The sequence below is a fragment of the Channa argus genome, chromosome 11 (assembly GCF_033026475.1).
Source record: "Channa argus isolate prfri chromosome 11, Channa argus male v1.0, whole genome shotgun sequence".
Lineage (NCBI taxonomy): Eukaryota > Metazoa > Chordata > Actinopteri > Anabantiformes > Channidae > Channa > Channa argus.
The window spans coordinates 25,539,475-25,558,644 of record NC_090207.1 but is presented as its reverse complement, the minus strand read 5'-3'; the positions used below and the strand labels follow the sequence as shown (position 1 = coordinate 25,558,644).

At 42.1% G+C, this 19,170-nt stretch overlaps 1 protein-coding gene across 5 annotated transcripts; it reads right to left on the bottom strand.

Moving 5' to 3' along the window:
- Positions 1–970: 970 nt before the first annotated feature.
- On the bottom strand, positions 971–18,619 carry fam189a2 (family with sequence similarity 189 member A2). 5 transcript variants are annotated; one of them, XM_067520305.1, is made up of 11 exons: positions 18,083–18,616; positions 16,342–16,398; positions 12,581–12,691; positions 7,871–7,990; positions 7,372–7,479; positions 6,462–6,595; positions 4,624–4,759; positions 3,817–3,886; positions 2,946–3,110; positions 1,670–2,010; positions 971–1,598 (listed from the first exon to the last, which is right to left on the bottom strand). In XM_067520305.1, exons 1-11 carry the CDS (start codon positions 18,359–18,361, stop codon positions 1,320–1,322), a joined length of 1,800 nt encoding a protein of 599 aa, XP_067376406.1. In that variant the 5' UTR covers positions 18,362–18,616; the 3' UTR covers positions 971–1,319. The 5 variants fall into 5 exon arrangements, with proteins under 5 accessions (XP_067376406.1, XP_067376409.1, XP_067376408.1 ...); XM_067520308.1 differs by lacking the exon at positions 18,083–18,616 and adding an exon at positions 16,486–17,590; XM_067520307.1 differs by lacking the exon at positions 2,946–3,110 and having other exon boundaries at positions 18,083–18,619.
- Between the last annotated feature and the right edge of the window lie 551 nt (positions 18,620–19,170).

Genomic DNA, 19,170 nt, shown 5'->3' with positions numbered 1-19,170 from the left:
AACAGCCCATTCTATCCCCATTCAAGCCCGGCAGGAATTGGGGAGGGTTACGTCGGGAAAACTGTGCGGACAAATGTAACGTGCGGACAATGATCCGCTGTGGCGACCCTGAACTCACGGGATAGGACAAAAAAAAAAAATTCCATAAAAAACACATCAGCCAGTTACTAAAAACTAAAGTCATCTCAGGGCACTTTACAGAATAAAGTCAAGATTATAAAGATATATGAAGAGAACCCAACAATTCCCCCTGGAGCAAGCCATAGGCAACAGTGGAGAGGAAAAACTCCCTTTAACGGAAGAAACCTCCAGCAGAACCAGGCTCAGGGTGGACGGCCATTTGCCTCGACCGGATGGGGTGAGTGGAAAGTGAAGAGAGAAAAGAACAGAGCAACAAAAAGCAACAACAAAACATCGGGCAGGTTGGTAGGACCAGTAGCTTCACGCTGGAAGACACACAGCTTCAAAGCCGGGGGACACCTGCAGAAAGGGACAGAGAGAGGGGGACAGAGGAGGACAAAGACAACTACGGGAGAGAACACACAGAGTTAATGACATACAGTGGTGACAATTGCGGGATGAGAGGAGAGGAGAGATGGTCAAGAGGAGGAAAGGAGCTCAGTGCATTGGGGGGTGGGTCCCCCAGCAGTCTAAGCCTATGGCAGCATAACTATAACTAACTATATGCTTTATTAAAAAGGAAGGTTTTAAGCCTAGACTTAAAAGTAGAGAGGGTGTCTGCTTCCCGAATCTGAACTGGGAGCTGGTTCCACAAGAGAGGAGCTTGATAGCTAAAGGCTCTACCTCCCATTCTACATGCAACTGTCTGGAGCTGTCCAAGCGCGTTACTGTTCAACCTTTGCCTTCTCTACTTTCACTTGGTGCAAACATGACAAAGAAATGTGTAGAGTTTAACATAGATGGAAATAAATGTTCCAGTAATAAATGATGAATGTACTCTTCTTTGAAATCCATTTCTACCATATTTTATTAATAGTACCAAATCACATGGCGAATTACATTTTGTTGTCATGTATTGAATAGAGTGAAATAAAGCCAACTTGTTAAAATGCAAAATCTCAGTAAATGTTTAGAAGCATATCTGGGTATAATGATTTAGTACAAAGACAACAGTCCCATAAAAGAATTAATAGAGAAAAGAAAGTGTCTTTGAAAAAAACTTCCCTCATACACACAATCTGCACACATCACACACGCAGATAAAACTTGGAGTTCATGGACTATAAAAGTTGAGCAACAGATACGGAGCGTTCCAGCTGTGGTGCCAATCAACGTGTATTAACACCACTGGTTCTTCCTCAAAGCACCGTCTCTCTGAAGACTCCGATCAGACTGTGGGGACGATCAGAATGATCCAGACGGGACCCCGCCCTGGACGCCACCTTTCTACGCTTTCCTCCATGTTCCAGAGATTCAAATGCTGCACAGGTGAATGAGCTGAGGTCCCCACAACTCTGCAGGTGCAGCAGACCAGGCCTTCTCCTTGGGGGCCTGGGGAAAGTCTGTGAGGAACTGTGTCCTGGCTGCTGCGGAGGATGTTTGGGCGGCATGGGGACCAACTCTGACTCACTGAACACCTGAAAGCAAACCAAAACTTAAAGCTCATGGCACCTTTAGTAAAACAAGTTACTCTAACATAAACTCCTACCTGTTCTATGTAATTAGCACAGCGGACAGCCTCGTCCATGTGCTCCTGGTCCGACTGCAGGACATTTCGTATGCTGTCCACAAGCTCCTGAACCTCAGGGGCCAGGCCCTGGGCGGCCGGCTGCTCGAGGATTTTTCTCACCAGCTTCTGTGTGTGTCTGTAGCTCTGATAGTCGACCATGGAGGAGGGCCGAGGACGGCGGAGTGTCCTACTGCCGTTGTTGCCCCGTCGCAGTGTGACCTGGCCCTGGGTGTGGGCGGCCAGTGTGGGCTGAGAGGTCTGGGTGGAAGAATCCGTAGTCTGAGGAGAAGGAGCAAGGGGAGCGTCGCAGCCGCTCCGCACTACAGCAGAGAGGGAAGATGCTTCAGGTTCCAATAATCCAAATGCACTTTAATGTACTGCCAATAAATTTGAAATGGGAAAAAAAAATACCTTTTTATCCTAATAGTCTACCCCCCCTGAAGGCAGAAGGACGTGAGCTGATAAAACTGTCAGCAGCCCATAACCTTTGACAAGTGCTACGTAACAGTACGGTGTCATCCAAAATATCACACTGTGATTAAGTCATGAACAAATGACACCAGGCTGCAACACAATAACCATATACATTTGGACAGAGACACACGTTTCATCATTTTTGATCTGTACACTACCACAGTGTATTTGAAATGAAGCAATCAATATGTGCCTAAAGTGTAGATTGTCAGCTCTAATTTAACGGTAAGGTGGAAAATATTGGATGAGCTTTATACTGTAGGAATTACTGCCATTTTTCTCCATAGGCCTGTATGTTTGTTGTATTTGCACAGATTAACAGAATTAAATTAAATTGCCAGTTTTAATTCAGCTCCTTTACAGCTAATGACTGGAGTCTGAAACACAGACGCAGATCACCAGATGTTGGGTTTCTTTCCTGGTGATGCTCTGCCAGACCTTTTTTATAGCTCTTCATCTCCCACTGGCTAAATATAATTGGACATGACTGTATATGTCTATAAACTTTCTGAAATCTGCACATTTTAGTTCAGGGTCAATTCCGTAGAACCACCTCTTCTTATAATGCACTCCAGTACAACTCCACCACCCACTATGACACTAATGACTAACAGAGAGTAGAATTATCATCTTTCTGACAGTTTCAACGTAAAAACTGAAAAATTAAAACTATTAAAAGTAGAATTCATGGCAGAACTGCTGTATTGCATTGCACTAGATTGTACAGGTGTACCTAATAAAGTGGCCAGCAAGTGTATTTTCGTGAACAACAAAACGCAACCTTTAGCAGTAAGGTCCATCAACACAGGGTCACTGTTAGAACGTCGCATCCTTGTTTTCTTCCAGTGGTCGATTGTGTGCTGCTGCTGGGGAGGAGGAGGAGGAGGAGGAGGAGGAGGAGGAGGCTGCAGCTGGGGCTTGGCCTGCAGCACATCACCTGCTGACACTGATACCATACAAGGATTTGGGTCTAGTTGCAGTCAGACTGAAATGTGTGTTTCGAATTTTTGCATTTTAAATCAAATAAAGAATAACAGGGCAGGGGAAGATGATCCAAAATGTGTTGTCCGGGCAGACACTTCAACAAATGTAGTTTTTGCAACTTCCACAGATAAAATTCCACACACACACACACAATCACTGAACACGATGTGTATGACAAGAAAGGCAAAGTGGGGAGATAAAGCAGAATTATTAGAAGAGCAGAAAGAATGAAAAAGTCATGTTGTGTGGTGGGTTTGTTGCAAAGCATAAGACGGAGGAACTGCTGCACTTAGTTTAACTGATCGCATGATGAAGAAGGATATTTTGTGTCTATAATTTAAAGACATCGGGCTGGAAGTAAAAGTACTGAAGTGTAAACTGTTTTTTTCATCAGGACAATAATCTGAAGCTTTCCCCCAAATATTTTAGAGTGACTATTACAAAACCCTGAATTTAGCCCAGTAGAATATTAAATCTGGACGGAGGTTGTGGAAAACTATCTCAACAGTTTGACTGAAGTCCGGCAATTTAAAGGAAATGTGTTTGCAAATGTTTCAACTCTCTGGCACTATGTGGTTTGTAATAAAACAATACAACTGCAACTGCTTTCCGACTGGCCAATCAGACATGAGAAGGAACACTGGCATCTTGTTCGGTGTGTGTCCTACCTCGAACAGAGGCTCCTGGCGTGGAGCTAGTTGAGTTCATAGTCAACTCTGTCAGAGCAATCTCAGTCTCCTGAAATGAACAAAGACCATCACACCTGCTTACACAAGTGAATAAGTCAGAGGAATCGTAATTAAGTGTTTAACAACTAATTATTCTCACAATCCACCAACATAACAAGTTGTAAATGATCTGCGCTTATATAGCACTTTTCTACTATTGGCACTCAAAGCGCTTTACACTGCTTCTCATCCACCTATTCACACTAACACACACACACACCAGCTGGCCAACGCTCACTGGGAGCAAGTAAGTTGAGGTTCAGTATTTTGCTTAAGGATGACTGCTCCACCGCAGTCGCCCCGTGTACATGTTCTAGTCAAAAGGCATTAGAATCTTGATAACATATAAAGTAAAACACCCTCAAAGATGACGGTGGAAAATACATAATTTGCAGTTGGTAAGACAGCTGTCCACAGGCCACAGCGCTATATAAGCAGAAGATTCAGATTTGTCCTTTCGGCTTATCCCGGAAGTTTAGGTTCGCCACACTGAACCATTGTCCGCATGTTGATTTGACACAGTTTTTACGCCGGCTCCCCAATGTCTACCAGGCTTGGACCGGCATTGATAGGAATGGGCTGTTAGGGGTTCAGTGTCTTGCCCAGAGACACTTCAGACATATAGCCTGGACCGGGGATCGAACCGCTGACCCTGTGGTCCATGGGCGACTGCCTTACCAACTGAGACATTTTATGAAGTCATTCCAAACACTGACTGTAACTATTCCCACAAAGATGAAAAAGTACCTGTGTGACTGCACTGCTGGAGCTTTCAGCTACAGCCTCATATGGAGGTGGAGGTTCTAATGGACAGAAGACCTCCACCCCTTTGATCCGAGCCCCGTAAATATGAGGGAGAGGGATCACACTGTCCCCAAGCATCCTGAAACACACAAGTCAATCAAGAAATGAATCAGTTATGATGTTCAACCAAGCTATTCAGACCCTAAAAACTGGATGTAAGTAAAAAGGTGAGTTTTATCAAAAAGTTACAACCATTGACACTAAATGGAAACTGTAGAAGTGGTCTGCTAGGACTGCAGCACTAACCACTGACCACTGACAATCTTACTGTGTGCAATGTTTGGGTGGGCTTCCCTCACAGATTAAACACATGCCTGTAGGTGTGAATGTGAGTGTGAATGGTCATCTGTCTTTGGATGTCTCTCTGTGTTGGCCCTGAGACAGACTGGAGACAGGATAACCACATAAAGATAAACTATAGACAGTGGTGGAAGGCAAGGAAGTGCAAGTACTTCATTATTGTACTTGCGTAAATTTTTCATGCTGTACTTTACTTAAGTAGATTTAATTATGGCTACTTTGACTTTTACCACACTACTTCTAAGAGCAAATATCTGTACTTTTTAACTTCACTACATTTCTAATCAAAGTTGTTTTGCATGTCACAGTCACATTTCATGAGAAACTTTACGAACCATTTTCAGTTTCTTTATAAAAACTAATCACTAGTGAGAAAGGAATCTCTTCACTAAACCAGGCGCAGAAATAGTGTGTCAGTGGTCTTATTTACAATACTTATTTGTCCCATTTGAGAGAGAGATAATTCAACCACTACACCCTTTAATAATAGTAGGGAGTAGGGATAAAAACAATTCATTGGGATTAATAGTAATAATAATAATAATAATAATAATAATAATAACATCAAACAAAGTACGTCCTAGTGTAAGTAGTAATAAGTGCTTTACATTAAAGATAAATAAATAAAATCAGATTAAATGTAAAATACATAGATAGATTATACTAATTATACTAAAACAAGGATCTCACATCTCAGGAAAGGAAATTTGATAAAAACGCGTTTTCAGATGACACCAAGTCAGAAAGCCTGATTTCCTCAGGCAGGTCATTGCACAGTTTTGGAGCCATGATGGAAAATGCTCTATCCCCCTTGGTCCACTCTCCAACGAGAAAGAGTACAAAGATGATCCTAGATGCTGAGGGAAAAGACCTAGAGACACCAAGTATCGAGGAAGGTAAGTAAGGGACAACCTTCACTTGTCATCCACGATCGGTATCAGAGTGGAACAAAGAACAAAACTGGAGCCTCTGAGACCAGGTCAAGAAAGATGGAGATGAGAAGGAAAAAGTGCCAAGATTTGGATCATCCGGTCCACTTACATTCATCATGGTGAAAAAGCAGCACATAAGAACTTCAGGTACAACTTTGGACTCACTGCCAAGGTGCAGTGGTTTGGCCAAGAGGGCATGAGATTGAGTGAGCTGTCCAGCCAGAGTCCCCCTGATGTCTTGGTCGTCCAGGCTGGTGGTAACAACGTGGGACGGATGTCTGCAGAGGACCTGGCACTTAAAATGAAGCAGGAATTGAAATTCCGTAAAGTTTTTCCTGCAATGAAACTGAAGAAGGATGTGGAGAATTGGATAGTCAGGGAAGGTTAACGAGAACATGAAACTGGTCAACCACTGGAAGAGAAGAGCTTTCGGTAGCTTGGGTGGTGAAGTCATTGAACATCCCCATCTGCATTTTTTACACAATACCATGTATCTGGAAAAAGATGTTAATGTTGAGTTGCCTCAGAGATTTAAGTTACTGTGTTTACCTGCGAGCCAGCCGTGGTGTGTATGAGTAGAAAGTGGAGAAGTAGGAAGGAGGAGGCGCCGGTGCCACAAATTCATCTGGGTCTGGAGATTGAGCAGGCTCTTCCCTTTCTTCCACTGTGGCCCGGGACTCATCCTGTCCCAGAGCGGGGACATCACAGGTGCCATCAGACACACTTCTTTACATAGACCAGTGGTCATCGACTCCAGTCCTTAAGAGCCCATGTCCTGCTCATTTCCAAACCAATCCCAATTCACTGCTTCCTAGCAGGACAGGAGCTCTTGAGGTCTGCAGTTGAAGACCACTGGTTTACACGTTTACCAATGAGCCAATGGACAAGCATCATATTACCTTAAGCTACTCTGGGTAACAGCTGAACAGAGCCAGATGGGAATAGATACATAACTATTAATGTGAAACTACACAAATAAAATTAAATAAAATGTATATAGTTACATTTACTGTACATGCTCAACACGATGCACACTGGACAAAAAAAAGGGAGGAAAAGACAAACATTGACGATGAGACGATGTTATTTGTTTCTTTCTGCACACATGTCTTTCTTTCTTGTGGTTTTGGCTGCAGGCTGTCCAGCCAAGACGCCCATGTGGGTTTCATTTTTTGTAATACCTCCAATCATTTCATATCCCAGTTTTCTCTCTTATGTCCACTCATTCTCATTTTCTCTGGTTTCACTTGTGACAAACATTAGCTATTTTAGACTTGCTTTTGAAATATTTAAGAGGATTTAAGATGATAACTCCATGTTGAAACATCCTGTTTACTTAATATCTTTCCCTCCTCTGATATACTGAGGTCTACTTGTCTATACAAATACTCAATCGACTTTGACAGCACATTTTAAACTCTTATTATTAATGTGAATATTCCAACACGTGTGATCATACCATGCAGGGTGTTCTTGCGGTGAAGATCTGCAGATATCTGAGGGCAGCTGCCATAAGGCAAACAGCTGTGGTCAAAGCGTTCAGAGCACACAGTGCAAACAACACTTTCTGAGAGAAAGAAAGAAAAAAAAAAAAGACACAATGAAAATCTGTTAAAATAGAGTAGAAAGGAATGATGTGCAATTTGCTTGACCCAGCTTTTTTGTTGTTTTGCAAAGGGGTGCAGCCTTCGTGGTGCAGAAATGGATGAGAGACTACAAACAGATACTGGCAGACTTTTCCACATTTTGTCAAGTTAAAATCACAAACATAAATGTATTTTATTGGGATTTTAAGTTAAGGACCAACACAAAGTGGTTACAGTTGGCTTTTCTGTGTGAGCCAAGCCTACAAAATAATCAGAGGTGGAGTTAGAATCAGATTACTGCACTGCTGCATGTGTACACGAATTACCAGTAACCAGATTTATTAGGTGCACTGTAGAGGGGTATTACAGTACCTTGAGCAGGACCCTCATGGTGCTGCAGGAGTGGGCAGGGTGGAGCTGCAGTAGCTTTTCCTCAGGACATTTTGAGGTGGGGGCGAGGGGGCAGCAGTTACATACCTCTCCATCCTCACTCTGAAACAACAGACAGAGTGAGTTAAAGCATTTTGTAATTCATGGAGTTTTCTACCTCACCCCCAGGACAAACTAGTATTAATAGTATTATTAATACTAGTATAATATTAATAGCAGTATTAGTATTAGTATTAATACCATTTACAGTGTGTACTGAGAAGTAGTCATCTACAACGCCTTAAAAAAAAAGTATTCAACTTTCCACATTTCATCACGTTACAACCATAAATGTAAATGTATTTTATTGGGAGTTTAAGTGATAGAGCAACACAAAGTGGGACATAATTGTGAAGTGAAAGAAAATGATAAATGGTTTTCAGGACAACAAAGATAAACACCAAAGGGTTGTGGTTCTAGAAAGTACTGACTCATGGGGGTTGAATAGAAAGTGCTCAGCACACTTTTCAGATGTACAAAATGTTGAAAACCCATTTATCATTTTCCTTACACTTCACTATTATGTACCACTTTGTGTTGATCGATCCCAAAAAATTCCACTAAAATACATTTACATTTGTGGTTGTAACGTGACAAAAATGGGGTTTCAATGGATATGAATACTTTTGCAAGGCACTGTAGATACATCACATTCGACTTTATTTATATAGCGCCGATTCACAACAAAGTCATCTCAAGGCACAGAATAAATTCAAGACTATAAAGAAAACCCGAGACATCAGCCTTGAGCAAGCCCTAGGCAACGGTGGAGAGATTGACATCACTGGGTAATTCAGTTTATTATGTCCATTTTAGCAGCATTACCCAGTGATGTCATTCTTTGTTTGTAACCTCTTTGTCCATCCATTCAGTATCTGTATCGCTTTGTCCCAGCTGTCACTGACTGAGAGACAAGGTCACCAGTGTCTGTGTGTCAGAGGTTTATAATCCATCCGTCTATTCCACTTATCCTGTTGAGAGTAATAGGCTACTGGAGCTGATCCCATCCAACGTTCAGCAACCTGGTTCCAGTCTATCACAGGAAATTTTAATCCACTTCCCATCAAGTCAATGTTGAAATTCCTATTTAAATGACGACCTTCTGATCTACAACAGACATAACTAAGTCTTCGTAATGTTCGTGAAGTGGGTTCACATTCAGGATCAGTGGTTGGATTCTTCACATTATAAACTCATTATACCGCAGATGCAACTGTGGCTCACGAGGTAGAGCAGTCGTCGAACAGTCCCAAGGTTCGATCCCCATTAACGATGTAGGAGGCCATCAGTGTGTGAGTGTGAATCAGAAGCAGTGTCAAAGTACTTTGGCTACCAATAAAAAGGTACAAAAGCGCTACATCGGTGAAGTAAATTTACCATTAGAGGAAAATCTCATCAGCGCATCTATGAATGTTGCGTACAACCTGCAGCATTGCTTTGGACTAGTGCCGCACAATTAATCAAATATATGTATTAAAAGTATTTATTTAAACACAAATAAAGACGACCGTGAGTGAATGTGACAACCTATTGTCTGTGCAGTTAGCTTATTATCTCCACCCTCAATAAAGAGGCGACCAGGCAGTCTTTGTTGAGGAAGGGGTCAGGAGCCATTTCCTTTGTCTCGCCCCACTCCACCCTCATCCAAGTTGGTACAGTCCCGTTTCTGACTGACTGAACACACTCGATCTACGCATTCAACAGTGCTGCTTTGGATGTGCGGGTTGGTTAGCAGTTTTCCCCTGCTTCCAAGCTTTATGCTAAGCTAAACTTATCCCCCCCCCCCCCCGACATAAGACAAGTATCCACCTGGACAACTCACTGTTCGAGATGAGATAAGCAGATGCCATACTGGATTTGGTGGTTTCAAATCTCAGCGTAATGTACAAGAGTACGTTTGCAGACCAGCTTTTATTTATACCCCACTAATATCGGTGACAATGATGGAAATCATTTTATTTCTATACAAGCAGTGAGAAAATATCAGTTTACATATGACGCCACAGAAGACACATTAGGGGTACCTCACACTGACAACAGGGACACACACACACACACACTATTTATAGAGCAGAGTGCAAAAGAGTGAGTAACCCTATCTATTCTTGTCTGAAACCTCTCACACACACACACACACACACACACACACACACACACACACACAGGACAGAGGGACAAGCATACATCTGAAAAACTCAGAGACAGGAAAAAAGACAGGGAGAGAGGAAAGACAACAACAGGAGAAGTCAAAAGGTCACAGAGGAGGAGCTCTGGCCGGAAGATTCTCCTTTTCCCAGCCCAGAGTGAAGTGCTGTGCAGCTGGACTTATTTATGCATCGCTAACATTTTAACAGAGACTGAACGTGTTTTAGAGAAACTAAATAAAAAGTAATAATAATGATAGATAGAAACTATGAATTTATAAGAAAACAATAGGCCCAGAAAATTCTTAAACCAATAAAGTAACTATTAATTGCAAGTTGTCTTTGATTACAGCTTTTTTTTGTCCCTTTGACTCCTGTGAGTTCAGGGTCGTCACAGCGGATCATTGACCGCATGTTGATTTGGCACAGTTTTTATGATGGATGCCCTTCCTGAGACAACCGTCTCTATCTTCTCCTGGGCGTGGGACTGGCGCTGCGCCACTGGGGATGAGGATGGGCTGTTGGGGGTTCACTGTCGGTTCACTGACTTGTGGTTGTAGAAGAGCGGGGCGCCAGCCTCTGAGCCTGTGGTCGGTAGTCGGCCGCTACCACCCCCCGCCTTATCTTTGATTCCAACATTCTTTCAATATTGTTTGGATTTTGCGTGGTTATTTTATTGTCACCTCTGCCCCACAGGACAGGCCTTCCAGGACAAACAAGTGTAAAGTTTTACTCTCTCCTGTATCTGGCTCCAACAACTTCCTGCGGCCTGCTCTGCTCGCTCGAGGAAGGAAGGGTGGATTGGATTTTGCCACAATAACACTTTCGAATTCAGATATGGCTGGAGTTCAACAAAGGTCACATAGAATACATGGTTCGTTTGCGTTATTACCCTGTTTTGTCTGCATATATACACAATAGGGTTAGATTAGATTATGACAAGAATAGCTATTGATCAGAATTCAGCTGGAAAGGCCTCCACTGTATTCGTGTTCTGATATGACTCCAGTCTCTGAAAAATGGTTTCAACTGCATTGTAGCTTTCTCTGGAGACACCTTCACACTGATGTGAAGACCCCAACTCGTGAATAAAAACTGACCCAATTCAGTGGCTTCTTTGACAAGCAATAATTCAGAAATTGTATCCAATCGTCTAGGACATCTTTCCATGTAACACAAACAGAAGTCAATCCAAAATAAAGCCTTTTGATCAAGAGCATTTTCCTTTGAATCACATGTAAAAGAAAATAACACCGATGACCACAGTAAGACAGAAATTACAGTCTTTTGTGGCTGGGCGGGGCCACACCTGGTGGGGTAGGATTCAAACCTGCGGCCTTCTGCATCCCAACCCAATGCCCCTCTCTTGACTTTTATGTAAAATGCCTTGAGATGACTTTGCTGTGAATTGGCGCTATATAAATAAGGTTGAATTGAATTAAATTGAACCTGACTAATTTGATTGGTGCTGGCTTTTGAACTTTGCATTAATAAAAACTCAGATGATCCCTCTCCTCTTTAGCATGGAGGACAATTCTTTTAATAATTTAGATTCATATAAAAGGTTTAAAAATAAAAATCAGAAATGAAACTGACTTAACTTAAAACTTCACACTGGATGGAATTCAGAGCATTATTTTAGATCAAAACCCTTAGGGGTTAAAAACTATATATAAAAAAAGTATAAAATACTGCAGAACAAAAGCTTAAATAAAATTCTGCTTTATCTCCTGTGGGACTTTGACTTCAGAGGTTATAACGTATGTTTCTTATTCTGTGTATAGTTACAAAAAATATCATTGTTGGGTAAAAAGACTGTGCAATCTTTTCATCAGTGGATTAATGATGTTTTAAGTGAAATTAGGATGGATTAAAAAAAAAATGGCACATAGTTTAGCTAATAAAAGGGTAATACCAGAGGATGTGTGCTTACTCAACATGTATTAAATTAAAATATGGAGAGATGCATGAGCTTTGATAATAAGGATAACGACAATAATTATTGTTCTTATTGTTGCACAATAAGAACATTTGCAGTTATTAATTAATAACTGCAAAGCCACTAAACTCAATGTCTGCCTTGATTTAATTGTATGTTGTACATAAAATGAATGATATGTTACATTCGACAGTTACATACTTTAGCTTTACGTGTCTTAAGAACTGACTAATAATAGTTTTTGCTTCAGATATATTTATATTTATTCTATATCAGTCATTGATTGAATATTTTAAACATACACACATATACACACACACAGGCCAGCAACAGTCTCCAAGCTTAAAATCCGATTCATCTGAACTTTAATTTACTTGAAGAGTCCATATGATCTTGGCTTCTGTATTATTTTGTATATCTGTTGTCATAAGACTCACTGCTGACAATGTTTCCACACGAAGCTATAAATAACTTGGTTTACTTGATCTTCCTTGTCAACGTCAGAGAAGTGATTAAGTGTGAGGCTTTTTCTACACGAGGAAGCAGATGAAACACAGGTAGTAGCCTCACCAGTTGGCAGCTCGTCATACTGGACACCAGCTGGGCCCCCTGGCAGCACAGGATGAATCCAGCCAGATTAAGGAGCACACACACCACAGACAGCAGGACAAACACATTGACCTGGAGATGGAGGGGTGGGTGGGGGTGTAGGGGGTTGAAAGAAGGAAGGGAAGATGGATTACTGGTGTTTGAATACTTGCAGCTTGAGTAAGTAAGTTGAGATGTATCACAGGCCATGTACAAACACACACAGAGATGACATCTGATTATAACCAACCATAAAGCCAAATTCAGATTTCCATCCAAGTCCAAGTGTAAACCTATGTGTATATGTCTGATCAATGGAGACTGGTGAAGCTAGAAACTGTTGCAGACAGTTTCTAAAAACAAAAGAGACCCCCCGCAATTCATTATTTTAAGTTAAAAGACTTGACGTCAGAGAAACGCAGTGAAAAAAAACTTTTGAGTTGAACTAAGCTAAAAAGTAAAACGATGTTTTAAATGTTTAGAAATTATTCCTCTATGATCATTTACTGTGTGAGAGGTCACATTAGCACTGTTAACAAGATGAACTCAGTCAGTTAAGTCTGTAAATGTTTTTAGTGTGTAACAGAAAAAAGCAAACCAGCCCATTGTAATCACTGTGACGATGTACTGTATGTATTTAAAGACGAATACGCCGCCAAGCAGTTCCCCGTAACCTGGACTTATACTAGTTTTGTCAATTTGACGCCCAAAGATTAGTGGTTTAGGAATCGGTGCTGGTTGACATGATGCGTTTACATGATTAAATCAGCTTTTCATTATCACCCACTTGTTGAACAACAAAAAAAAAGAAATATGTCAATGACAACAAGGACTTTGGCAAAAACTCAGGACACCGTTTTTACACTTACTAACATTTTTCATATTTTTCGATGTGTTTAAAAGCTCTAAAAATCTAGTAGCAATAACACTTAAATTGCGGTTGTATAACAGTATCACAGCAGTAAAATATGGGTTCAGACCCAAAGAGGCTTGAATCCGGACCACAAAGTGTCTTATTTTGGCCATCCTGGTCTAAATGTGTGGGTCCTTCTCTTGCTGCATTTTTTCCAGTCAGTCAGGTGAGAGAACAGGGTATCAACCTTTATGACTCACATTAGGTCCTAAAGCTTGGGAGTAGTCACAGGTAGCTTGTTCTCTTAAGATTATTTCAGATTACGGTGAAGGGAAATGCAGATCTATGGGAAAATGGACATAATTTCCCCCAAGATTTCCTCTAGAGTATCGGGATCCAATGCCAACTATGAGCCATAGCACAGTAAGGGATTGACCCCTGACATGCACTGTTAACTGGGGGACCCTATATAGACAGGTCTATGCTTTTCCTAATCATCCTTCCTTTTAGTCTCTTATAGAAATGACTATTACACTGATGAGGCACTTGATCCATATGTGCTGAGAATGTGTAAGATCCAGCCCCATGACCCACACATACCATGTTGCAGTCATTTGTGCTGCATTCAGAAGCCATAGTCTGACTCTTCAAAATAATCAATTTGAAACTGTTCAAATAGTTGTTTGTCATGAGCAACTACACAGAAGTTTTTATAATGTGGCATGTCAGCATATCTGTCCCCCTACCATGAATGAGACTTGATAAACAGAGTGGATCCTGAGCAACGTGAGCTCACGGTTGAAGAATCTCCAATGCATTGCTGAGACACTGTGGGACTAATCTCTAGCTTAACCAACCTTTAACACGGGCAGCTTCCTTTTGGGCTTTCGTCACAACATTATGGGCTTGGTAGCAGGTGTGTTTTCCTCTATTTTCTGGTCAGAACGGTGCAGAGTTTGACTCTACAAAGTAATTTTCACCAAGCTCACCTTAAAAAGAGCATGACATGCAGATATGAAGCAGGATTTGTGACATCATATTTTAAAAGGCAAATCTGTATCTAATGAGCAACTTAGAAGCTTTTAACTTCCTTGTGGTTTTATGATGAAGCAGGAGAGATGTAGTTTTAAGCAGTTTTTTGTTTTTGTCCTTTCAGTGAATCCCGTGAGTTCAGGGTCACCACAGCGGATCATTATCCGCATGTTGATTTGGCACAGTTTTACGCCGGATGCCCTTCCTGACACAACCCTCCCCAGTTTCTACCGGGCTTGGACCAGCACTGCACAGCTGGGGGATGGAAATGGGCTGTTGGGGGTTCATATAGTCGAGGATCAAACCACTGACCCTGTGGTCCGTGGACGACTGCCTTACCAACTGAGCTACAGCTGCCCCTGTTGTTTTAAGCAGTACAACTCTGAAAAATCAACAATATTTATATATTCAAACATCCAGATCTGGATTTTCAGTGAGAAGAGAGTATGCTAATAGGCTTTTGAGATGTTTCAGTCAGTAAAGTCGGCCTTTTGAAGGGAAGAGCGTAAAAAAACATTTGTCGTTCAAGGCAAAGTCATTTTAAATAGCTTCATATATGTCTAGAGAAGACTTAGAGAATTAAGTTTAAATCCATTCATAACCTGAAATTTTAAACCTTAAGTTAAACTTCTGAGAATAATAAATCCAATAGTACATATTCTTCTATAAAATGCCTTATGTAGATGAAGTGGTGAATATGTCCTTTCTAGTTTTCGGTTTTGAGGTCATGACACGCCGAGCTGATGCCATTGTTGAGCATCTGTTGCCACAGATTTTTCATTTTGTCCATGGTTTGCATTTATTGGTTGGCTGCAGCTTTTCTGTGTGGAGTTTTCATGTTTCTTTCTGTGCTTGTGTCCCTCCATGTCCTCCCGTTTCCTCCCACGGTTAATCGGTGACTCCAAAATTGCCCGTAGGTGTGAATGGTTGTCTGTCTGTGTTGGCCCTGAGATCGACTGGAGACCTGTCCAGGGTGGACCCCACCTCTCACCCAATGACAGCTGGGATAGGCTCCATCCCCCCCCATGGTCTTAAACAGCCTTTCAACTATAAGTGGTTAAAGAGCATCCATTATCCCATTATTTTGAAATGTCAAAAAGGGTGAAACAAAGATTTATTTCCATCAACATAATATTTAATGCACATCTAGCTAGTACAACTGTTACTTATTGGTGCAAACTTTGCACCAATATAATTTGTTGCACCAGTACATTTTTATTGCTTCAGATGATGTAAGGAGATTTGTACAAGCTTGTGCATTATTAATATATTACGTTTAGGATTTAGGGTTAAGTTTGCGTACGTATTCAGCTAGTAATCGTCATGGTCATAGGCGACAACTAAATGACCTTCACATACCTAAGGAACTGAGGGGAAATGAGGCAGCTTGTAATCCACTGTTAATATTTGATCTGAATGAAAGCAGCCTTACTGTTTACAGTTCACTCCCCCACAGCTCTGTTAGAGGCGGATTAAGTTATGACTGATGCTGACACAACATTTCACATCGCTGCTAATTGACATTAAAGTTGGCAAACTACAAGGTTATTGTGAAGCAATCACAGGAAACTGTGATTGGTCGGCTCAAACCACGATCACCCATCAGAATGTGTCTACAAGAAAACAGCTCTATGCAGAGACCCAATCTTTAAAAATGGGACATTATGATTGTAATGTGTTTTCTGTACTTTGATCCAGGTCTCATTTACCCAAGTCATGTGCCACAGAGAGCCAACAGTCTGGCTTTCTGTTGGTTTTTGTTTCAGCTGATTACATCAGCAGGTGATTTCATTTAAACAGCAACACTTTAATCAATGCAATCACCACTTTTAGGAGAAACCTAAACCATGTCACTTACCAGCAGAAGCATGGGCCGTCTCCACGTTGTGAGGCCCACAATGCCTGACAGAATCACCTGGAAACACATGAAGAAAAATAACGTGCATGTGATGCAAGTCTTTGTAAAACAGCCTCAGTAGCACAAACATTTAGTCTATCTCACATTGTAGAATACAGTGCTAGAGGTTCTGCTTGAAGTGGACCCGGCTAATTCCTGCAGCATATTACCACTTCCCAACGAGCGCACGTCTTCTGGATGCTGTTACGTGTTGAATGTAGCATCTCTGTTTCCTGCTCCAAAGTCTGCCGTTTAGATTAGATTTCTGCACAATAACACACTTCCTGAAAGGGAAAAGTCATTCAGGCAGCCATTTCCTCCCTGAGGTGGATGGTCTGTGGCTGTTTCTGCAAACAACTGCTGCTAGAAACTAGGTTGATGAGCGCATCGGTACGTCAGTGGGCAAAGTAAAGTCAATCATGCTGTAAAGGGAAGAACTGCATTAGTATTTCATAGGTATTTTTTTCAAAAAAAAAAAAGGTTAACTGCAGGAAACCGTCTTTAATAAAGTTGTTATCCCTCAAAAACCCATTTGGCTCGACCTGCAGTTGCTGCTTCGCCAAGCGGTTACGTTTTATTATGTTAAATCAGCACACTGTGGCTTATCAGTGTGGTAGGATTAAACTGCTTCAGCCCGTGATACAATCCACCAGTGTTCAGTTGCTGCCAAGCGTTCAGCACGGCTACTAAATTCCTGCTGTACTGCGCAGTGTAAGACAAGAAATGAAAGACAGCAGAGGGCGGAGAGCTGCCGCAGAGGCTTTAATCCTTTAAAAACTTTGAATTGATTGAGATACAAACCATGATCAGAGAGGGGGATTCCCTGTAGGAGGGAACTGAATCATCTCCAGAGGCTGGAGGAGGAGAAGAAGCAGCAAATGATGGGGAGAGGAAGAGGAAATTTCAGCTGCAAACTTCACTTCAAATGAGAAATCGTTCTTTACAACCCACATGGGATTTGTGGTCAGCAGTTGTATTATTCAGCTGGTGGTCAAAAAGTGAATGTTGTGTTCAGCCAGTTAAAAGGAACAATCCCAACATTTTGGGAAATGAGTACTGCTTCCTGTCTAGGTTTTTAAAATAGGTCTTTTTTTTTTTTTTTTCAGCTTTATCTCCGATGCAAATTTCATACTCTGAGTCCTTTTCCACTTCTGGTCTTAGGTCTGGGTGTCCAGCATGGGATCAAACTACTTTTACCGCAAAGTCTCAAGTGAAATTTAATTTAATCTCAGTTCTTCATATTAAAGTTGCAGGAGCAGCTGCATTGGTTGTCTCTGTAAATTCTGACCCTTAAACAGGAAACTTTTGAAGGTTTTTAATCATGAGCCAAGTGCTCTGTTGTGCAGGGTACACAATGATCTAAAACCCATCAGGACTCAGAACAGCACAAATAATCAACACCAGAAGAGGTTGGTTTTATGGGGTTTTTCTTCCTTCTCTAACAGGGACTCTCTGCTCCCACTACAGGGAGACACTGTCAGTCTCATATCTCCAACAGAGCCTGTATTAATGGCACGAATGGAACCAGTCCAATTGGCTGGAGCTCACGTGTTCGGTGATGCACATTTCCGTTTAAATGGTGAATTGTAAGTTAATATTTGTCCCCGCACAGATAATCCACGCCTGAACTGTCAGAAATGCCACATAAAAAAAAAAAAACAACAATGCACCAGGTTGACAGACACGCCTGAGGCTAACTCACCGAGGAGCCTGCCCAGAAGGGACAGGAGTTTCGGATGGATGGAGAGTTGCTGAGGGACAGAGCTCCGAAGGACAGCGCCACCATAGAGCCGCCGAGCAGCAGCTGCAACAAGCCGAGCGAGAGCAGCGGCCGCCCGGGCAGCAGCGTTCGAGAGCCACCGCCGACGATCCGGGAAGAAGCGGACAAGCCACGGGGTCGGTTTCGGTACGACGGCTCAGGCAGCTGCGAAGTCCCGGTAACCGGACAGCAAGACCCCGGCAGCACCACCGGGAGCGACATCTGTATCCGGACGGGGGATAGCGTCCAAAACCCAACGATCGGAGCTCGAGTTTGTCCAAAGCGGCGCGGTTTTCACGGGCGGGAGGCTCGATCCTCGGATCCTCGTTCACCGGAGCTGCTCCGCAACCGTAACCCCGCCATGCTGGAGTCCAGTTTTAAATAACATGCTGGCTAAACGCGGGGCCTTGGATTGGCTTTCACATATTTCAGCAGCAGGTTGAGGGAAGTCGGGTCGGGGCGGGGGGAGGGGCAGAGCAGGCCATGTGTAACATGTAAACAGGGGGGAGCTGCCCTCTTCGGATCACACGCAAGTTGTGAGTGGATCATTGTTCCAGTGGGGAAAGGGAGCAACAAAGAAAGCAGCACCACACAAACAATTCACGGTTTCTATTATTTTATAATATTTTGTTACGTTTATTTTTCTTCTGTCTTGACGTGCGGGAGTTTAAATGTTCCTGCTGGACTATAGTTAGCATCCCCTTACTTTAAACTCAGCTTGTGATACCCTTCCCTCATCATCACCAGAAGTAAAAATAGTCAAGGGGTGTATAAAAAGAAAGTAAGAGTAGAATAATAAAAATTCTATCACTGCAAAATCATCCTGCTTTATAAGTGGTCCTCCCTTTGCTTTTAAACCTCTTCCAGCCATTTTGAGGACCCTCTGAGAAATGTTTTGCATCCTTTCAGTCCATTAGTCATTGCACAATTGTTCCAAATATACCAGATTGATTGGTTGTCTGTACAACTTACTTCAAATCTATCCACATGTTTTTAATGATATTAGAGTCTGGAGACTGGGAAGGCCATGG